The 8,049-nt window shown below is 29.5% G+C and overlaps 1 protein-coding gene across 1 annotated transcript; it reads right to left on the bottom strand.

Annotated features, from left to right (window-relative positions):
- Positions 1-4,019: 4,019 nt before the first annotated feature.
- On the bottom strand, positions 4,020-4,628 carry LOC119673881. Its single transcript, XM_038085017.1, has 2 exons — positions 4,179-4,628; positions 4,020-4,108 (listed from the first exon to the last, which is right to left on the bottom strand). The coding sequence occupies exon 1, from the start codon at positions 4,556-4,558 to the stop codon at positions 4,235-4,237; it is 324 nt and encodes a 107-aa protein (XP_037940945.1). The 5' UTR covers positions 4,559-4,628; the 3' UTR covers positions 4,020-4,108; positions 4,179-4,234.
- Between the last annotated feature and the right edge of the window lie 3,421 nt (positions 4,629-8,049).

An 8,049-nucleotide genomic window follows, 5' to 3' on the forward strand; every position in this document is an offset into this window, starting at 1 on the left:
CTTAAGAGCCAAACTCTTTGGCAGTTTCGATAAATGACGATGACTTATTAAGGAAGTTAAGTCTATGGTTATAAGTTAGGTTAAATCCTCTTATTTGATATAAAGTTGTTTGTTGAATCAACGAGCTTAAGAGCCCAAGTGTTTGGCAATTTCGACAAATAAGGATGACTTCTTAAGGAAGTTAAGTCTATAGTTATAAGTAAGATTAAATCCTCTTATTCGAAATAAAGTTTTTTGTATACTCTAAATTCGGGCAATGTGGTTTAAAGACTAACAAGAGGTGTTAGTAACAGCTTGTTCCTCACCAACAAAGACGCTATATTTACACATTTTACCAATTAATATTTATGTGTTTATACCAAAAACTACTTTGAGAATTTAGATGTCTGTTTAAATTGATATTTCGATGTACATAATATCGTCAACTAAATTGCATTACATTGTCGATTACTTACTATTGTTTGGATACTCTGATCTGGCTTTTGATAGATTTTATAATAAACCAAAATCTTTATTATGCAGACTGATTTCTTCAAGTTTTAGTTAGATTAGATGTGCGCAGAAAAGTGATTCCTGTCGACTCTGTCATAAGAAGAAGGAAACATCAGAATATATCCTATACAACTGCCCAGCGGCGGCAAGACGTAGACTCGACTATCTTAAAAGCGAGATCTTAGTCCCAAATCAATTAGATAAAATTAAACCCACAGCAATTACGAGATTTATAAATAGTCTAGAATTTTTTTAGTTTGGCCTTTAGGCGCACAATAGATGTGAAATTTATTATTGCATTGTAATCTGGTAATGGTGCTTCTGTGAAAAAATTTTGTTGGATGAGGGAGATTTTTAAAATAACGATTGTTCTGGATGTTATGCCGTAAAATAAGCCTAATTTAAGATGTGTGCGATTTCGTAACTTTTGTAAATATTGTAAATATTTGTAGATGTGAGGGAAAATCCTTCAAGCCGATGTTCTAGCAATTCTAGTCTAGTTATCTTTTTTTATTTATTTATTTTCTCGATACACCTAACTAAAAACCACCATTCAAAAAATACTTATACAGGCACCGAGAATTATTAGATGGTTTATTTTTAACTGAATTCAGCTAATCAATGGACACACAAAATAAAAACTTATATTACTTATAATAAAAACTTTATCTTATCTCTTCATATATAACTTGTTGGTAATCTTCTCATAAATCTAATTGCAAAATCTATTATTAGATTGTTCCAATTACGCTAAGTCGTAATTTTTTTATCTAATTCTATTTTAAAAATTTGTATCTCTTTATATGAAGGAAATGCTCTTTAAGCAATTGGAACCAAATTAAATTTGAACTCACGCGCACACTTCACACTATCACACAGTCATAAAATTTTAATTCCAATAAAATTCCTTAATGAAGCTTATAAACAAAATAAAATTTAATGTTATATTCATGATTAAAAAAAAAATATAAAATCATAAAATTAACTTAGAATAAAAATTAAAATAGTTCTAGAAAGAGGTAACCGGTTGTCTTGTGCGATTAATTTTTTAAATGCTTCTGACAGTTTTTATTTTGAATTTAATTTGATTACCTAAAACTTCTAACTTTTAATTTTATGCTTATTCTGAACTTTTACCAAACTTTTTATAGAACCCAAAACCTGTTCAACCCATAGAACGCACATAACTTTAGGTCGTAAATCTTTAAAATTCCATATGAATCTGGCACTGGTTAGTACGGTTATTTGTTGGCTAATGTGACTTTAAAGTCTGACAGTTTGATTACTCATGATTTTTGGTTTGATAACGACTATACCGGACAGCTGCCACCAAGTCTGGCATTAAGATGATGGAACATTCTTTTGATGTTCATGAGAATACATTAAATAATGAACTAATTAAATATTTAAATAATTAAATGAAAATCAAACAGTGTTAAGCTTTAATTAAATTAAGAAAAATTTAATTTTATTGTTAAGAAATAGCGGTTTAGTATTTATGTATTTCAGTAAAGTGACATATAATTATTTAGCGGAAATTTAATGAAGTATCATTCATATCTCCAAACTACTAGTATATGAGTAAATGTTAAATAGCTTTTAATTAACAAAAAAAAATTTGGATTATAATATTTAATGTATTTTTTAATGCTTTTTTAAATGCATTTTTATATACATTTAATTCATAGTTTGTAACATATTCAATTATGTCTCTGTGACATAAAGGTTCAAGTGACGAACATTTTAATGCCATAGTCACCTCACACAACTATGCCCTTTTATTCCAATTTCATGAGGCACTTTCTCTCCGAGATAAAAGCATATAAACATTTAGTATAAGTTGGCAATATACAGTTTATTTTAGTTAACAAATAACATACACTGACTACAAACTAATATTTTTAATTATAAAAAGATTGTCACGTATACAAAATCTTTGAGTTTTTTAATTAAATTTAAAAGACGAAAGTGCCGTCGAAAAATGTACAAAAATTAAAATACTTGTACATATACATGTTAGAATAAATAATAAATGAAAGAATATTTCGTTCTTTTGTTTTGTTGCAATAAGTGGGAAGTATCGACAGCCATAGTGTGAGACTTTAACCCACTAAATCCACCTCTTACAATTAATGGAGAAGATTTCCACCGTAGTGTGAAAACTTCATTCCAGTAATTAGATGAGAGAAATAAGAGAAAAAGGTTTACTATTTACCGGACCTAAACCTAGCTTAGGTTTATCTAAGCTACAAAACAAAGGGCGTGCCGCAGGTAGATGGAAAGTAGGTGATTGAGACAGAGTATTTTTGCGTAAACGGAGCGGAGGGGGGAATAGTGGTAGATTCTGTGACTGGAGTCACGAGTGCCATGATTGTAGAGGGGTATTTTTAGGCATTCAAATCCCACTCATCGAAATATAGCGTGAAGTGTAGTTGTGGGTTACAGAGAATGTCTTGGACGAGGTCTGCAGGAAGAAGAAACTTAATAAAGAGAAGAGTGTTAAAAAATATTTTTTATATTTCAAAGTATTTTAACCAGTTATTATGTTCTGTAAAAATAATGAACTTAAAGTTTTACAATATATACTTATTACGTTACATATTTTGGAATATCTGTAATATATTATAGATATAAATATATTAAAGATCTATAATATATTATTACGTCATATAAAGAAAAATTTTATGTCTTTCGCCGCATAAGAAAAGTCAGACTAGCTTACCTCTCCTTAAACTAAGAGGTAAGCTAAGAGCAGTTACATATATACCTGCAGCCGTTCGCAACAAAAAGGAATCAATTAGACCTCTTTAAGAGCAATTGAATGATAATGAACTATAATGTTCATAAGGTTATATAATCTAATATAGCATAGAAAAAGCGGAAATATAAGACGTTAGGATGACGAGATTGACATTCTGTAGCATTTGATTCTTGCATTTGATCGACACTCAAGTGTCGATCAAATGCAAGAGTCAATGTAGTGATCATAAAACGGATTATAGATGGCACTCCAAAGTATGCATGATGTTCATGTCATGATGTCATGATGTTCAGTCATTTCATACAAAATCTTTATGGACAATCTGTATTCTATGAATCCAGAATTATATATCATATATCCAACATCCAATATGAGCATAATCATGTGACCATCATATGTTTTTAATTCTTTTATAAATAAATAAATACTAAAAAATATAATATATTAATCGATCTACTCTTATTCACAAAACATGCTCACCAATCAGGCTTTTCTATAAATTTGAATGACATTTAAAAACAAAAATTTTATGTTTTTAAAGCACCAGGACATATTTTTTTATTTCAGGAATCGTAATTTTGGATGATTTGTCAAATATTGTATATTTTTATACATTATACAATAGTAAGCAATATAATATATCTTACAAGTAACAAACAGTTTTTAGGTTAGCAAACAAAAACTGTCGCAGGGGTACAACGTTTCTTCAAATCATCTCCAATTTCATTTGCCATTATCGCGTTTCTTCAGCAGTTTAGCATTTTTCTTCAAATATTTAATGGATTCATCAACGTCTAAAGGAATAAGATTCTTGAACACTTTTTGATGACGACCAAAATTAAGTTTTTTAGTCATCTATTATATTGATAATTAGAAAGAATAATTAATAAATAAGCAATATTAAAAATAAAAATAGTATTTTCACCTGACGTCTAGCAATAAGAGACTGTTCTAGTTGTATATCCTTCAGAGTTTTTTTATCTAATTTTGCGTATATACTGCATCAGTCATTCCATTCATATCTTTACTGATGGAATTCGTAATTGGTGTACATAAAGGTTTTTTATCCAAAACCACAGAAGTTTTTCCACTTTTCCTGGCATTATTAATACCCTTCTCCTTAGTACTTGGCTTAGAGGGTACAACACTGTCCTTTCTCTTTTTTTCCTTACCACCAATTTCTGTACCACAATTCGGACAAACTATTTTCTCTGCCATCAATAAATCTACATTTGTTCTTGAATACTTTGTTAAGCGCTTACAAGTTACTGGCTTTCTACGATTGCAGTAGTTAGCCGTTGCCATTTTTATGCTGAATCACAATTTAGAAAATTCCAAATAAAATGAAAAAATACATAATTAAAGGCCAAAAATAAATTTACTTAGATAATCAGAAAGTGAATATCTAAAATTTTTATCCATAAGAAAAAAATTTTTGATCAAAGAGTACTTGGATTAAAATATTTAAAAGGGTACAATTTTACAATTATGGATTTGGCGCTAATATTACATTTATATAATTTACATTTAATTACATTTATATATATCAATGACGTACAATTCATGGATCATCCGGATGCAGTGGTTGTCGGTAAATTGTAGAAAAATGATTTTATGAAGAAGTTTTCTCTCGAAAACTACCAGTGCTATTTCATTGTTCTGTCATAATGTTCATACTTCTGCGCCATACAGAAACACAGATAGAATGAGGGACCTATAGAGCGTAAATTCTGTTTGTCGTGAAAGAACTCTCCAGCCCAACTGTCTACTGAGCTCAAAACAACAGCCATTGGCAATGGTGATTCTTCGCCTGATATTCAGGCTGACATCGTTATTGCGGTGCCAAAATTGATGAAATCCTTGACAGCTTCGAAAGTATAGTCGCCAATCACTACACCGGCATCTGAGTGTTGCACATTTCTACCAGTAGCAGATATATACTTCGTTTTGCCCTTATTCACCGTTAAGCCCATATTTGCAGATTCCTTCTTGATAGTTGCAAAGTCAGCTAATACATCTCTCTTGCTACGTCCAATGATGACGATGTCATCGTAAACTTGAAGCTGGATACATTTGAGAAATATGATTACATCACCTATTCAGAGGTATCTCGAGGAGACCATGCTACAGCTTGAATTGAGAACGACGATTAGACACGTTGTCTTGTGTTCTCGTTCCCAGGAGCTCGTGGGCTCTGTGACGTATTACTCAGCATAAGAGCTGAGACTCAGCAAGATTATTTAGACTCAGCGAGATGAATGTGGCCTTAACTATAGGCGTTTCTTGGGAATAATTTGAAATTAAAATGGAGCATAATCGTTTATTCTGTGAAGCGAAAAAATATCTCTAATGAATCACTACAACCACTCTTAAGTTTTGCAAGCCTTTTGAAGATTCCTTCTTATTTTAAATCTATTCAATTCAAATCCACTTCCAATCAATCAAATATATAATTTCAATAATAACTCATTAAAATCTCATTCATGCTTCATCCATCATTCATTTTCATGTTTTTGTGTTAATAAAAATACAAATTAAGTTTTTTGCTTGCAATTTTTTGAATATAGAAGTATTTGTGGGTCAATCGATGTCAAATTTGTCTAAAAATGAAAGAGGCGTACATATCAAGATGATAGATTTTTTTTCCATAATTTATGTATTTATGTGAATGATCCACAACTCACCAAATAAGAAGAAGTAACACTAACGCATGTTGCATTTTTATTGTCAACAAACTATCTTTGGTAAATTTGGCAAAGGTCATCATAAAAATATCTGAAGGCACAAACGTTTAAAAATCTGTATTAATTATGTCTAATTTATTACAATCATTCAACAAATTTATTTATCAAGTCTTATTTAAATATTATTTGATTTTGATTTTGATTATTGATTAATTGATATCGACTTATCTCCTACAGGTGTCTTTGAGATATCTCGACATGGTGTTGCTTTGTTGCAATTCCACACACAATTTGTTTTGAATTCTTCTACTTTAAATTTAAGCCCAATTATACGATAAATAAAAAAAACTGTCAAATCAAAAATGGTGAGAAACCTACTACAAGACCATACATATTTGATCAATAGTATAAAGCAAGTAAAATATTTTGATTGCTTCATTCATAAATACCCGTATCGTAAATTTATTAAAATTAACTTGGACATAACATATCGTGTTTCATAAAATAATAAATTAATTGAAAAAAATCAATAAAATCATAAAATACTTTTGTTGCACAAATAAAAATTAATTAAAAAATATGATAATTATTTTATTATTTTAAACCACTTACGATTACGATTAGATAAAGATATTGTATAATTAAGATTAATCAAAGATTTGTGGTTTATTATATTAATTTTTTCATATTGAAGAGTTGTTATTTGGAGATTAAATTAACTAGAAGGTTATGTATTTTATACTTAAAGCTTTTGGAATAAAACTTTTATTTAACAAGAAAATATACTTTTTCTGTCATATGCTTTTTACAGGGAATCATCAGACCTCTACCATCCTTTTATATCTACCATCCTTTATCTTTTTATATCAATTTCGATTTCACAGCTAATATTCCTTCATGAATAAGTTTTTCACTCTATCTACTATCCTTCCAGTTTCAGCGATATTCTTGAACGATAGGTTTCATCCTAGTACTCAACAACAACATTCTAGTGTCCAACTCAATATCAATTGAATTTACAAATTTTTATTATAATGCTTTAATGCCTGGCGCGTTAGACCTGCGAAACTGCTAAAGATTGTAAGGACTTCAACTCATTTTGAATCTATAGATTTTCTTTAGACTGCACTCTTCAAATTACTAATACAATTAGGTTCCGAAACATTCAATATTAAAAATAGACTTTTATTTAAAAAAACACAGTTTTAAATTGCTTGTTATCGTTCTTCCCTACTTAGCTTCTATGTATAGACAAGCACTATTTTAAGTTGGAGCTCCAAATACCAATTTTTGTGTGAGCCTCAATATAAGGATTTTGGGTGGTGCGAAAACTTGTTTTATACACTTACATTAATAACTAAGGTATTTAGATAATTCCTCAATCATAATTTATTATCTATATTTAAGACGATTAGATTTCTACTCTGTACGAAACTCAACGTTTCGTATTAACAAGTTACTAAGTGGCGCACTTTTGATCTTTTCGAAGTTTTTAGAAAAATCCACATTGATGTTCGTTAAGTATGCAGAATGTGCTTTATTTCATTGAAGAATCGTTTACAAAACATACATCTATTAACATCGTAGGGGTCTGCTTATTTAAAACCATATGCCTCTTTTCTTATACAGATACTATAAAACTAATAGCAAAATAGACACCAAAAAAATATAGCAAAAAATGATGGTATCCAATGGAAATCTTGTCTGACTGAGCTTCCACAAAAAAAACTAAATCACTATTATTAATTATAATCACTTTTTAATATAAAATAATCACAGCATTCAAATCACATAAAGAGAAAGCCACCTTACAAATTAGTTTAAAAAAATCGAGATGAGAGCCATTCTTCCGAAATAACTTATTATATTTTATATTATTACATTTAATATTTGACAAATTCCAAACTCTAGTAAGATTTATTGAAGATATTATTGAATACATATAGAATTAAAAACCAAAGCTGTGTGGAACAAATCTTTTTCTGCCGCTGTACGTCCTTGTCTTCAATATTCTTCTTCTTAGTGTTCTAATGTTCTTCTTAGTGTAATATTTGACAAATTCCAAACTCTAGTAAGATGTATTGAAGATACTATTGAATACATATAGAATTA

Source organism: Teleopsis dalmanni, chromosome 1 (assembly GCF_002237135.1).
Source record: "Teleopsis dalmanni isolate 2A chromosome 1, ASM223713v2, whole genome shotgun sequence".
NCBI lineage: Eukaryota > Metazoa > Arthropoda > Insecta > Diptera > Diopsidae > Teleopsis > Teleopsis dalmanni.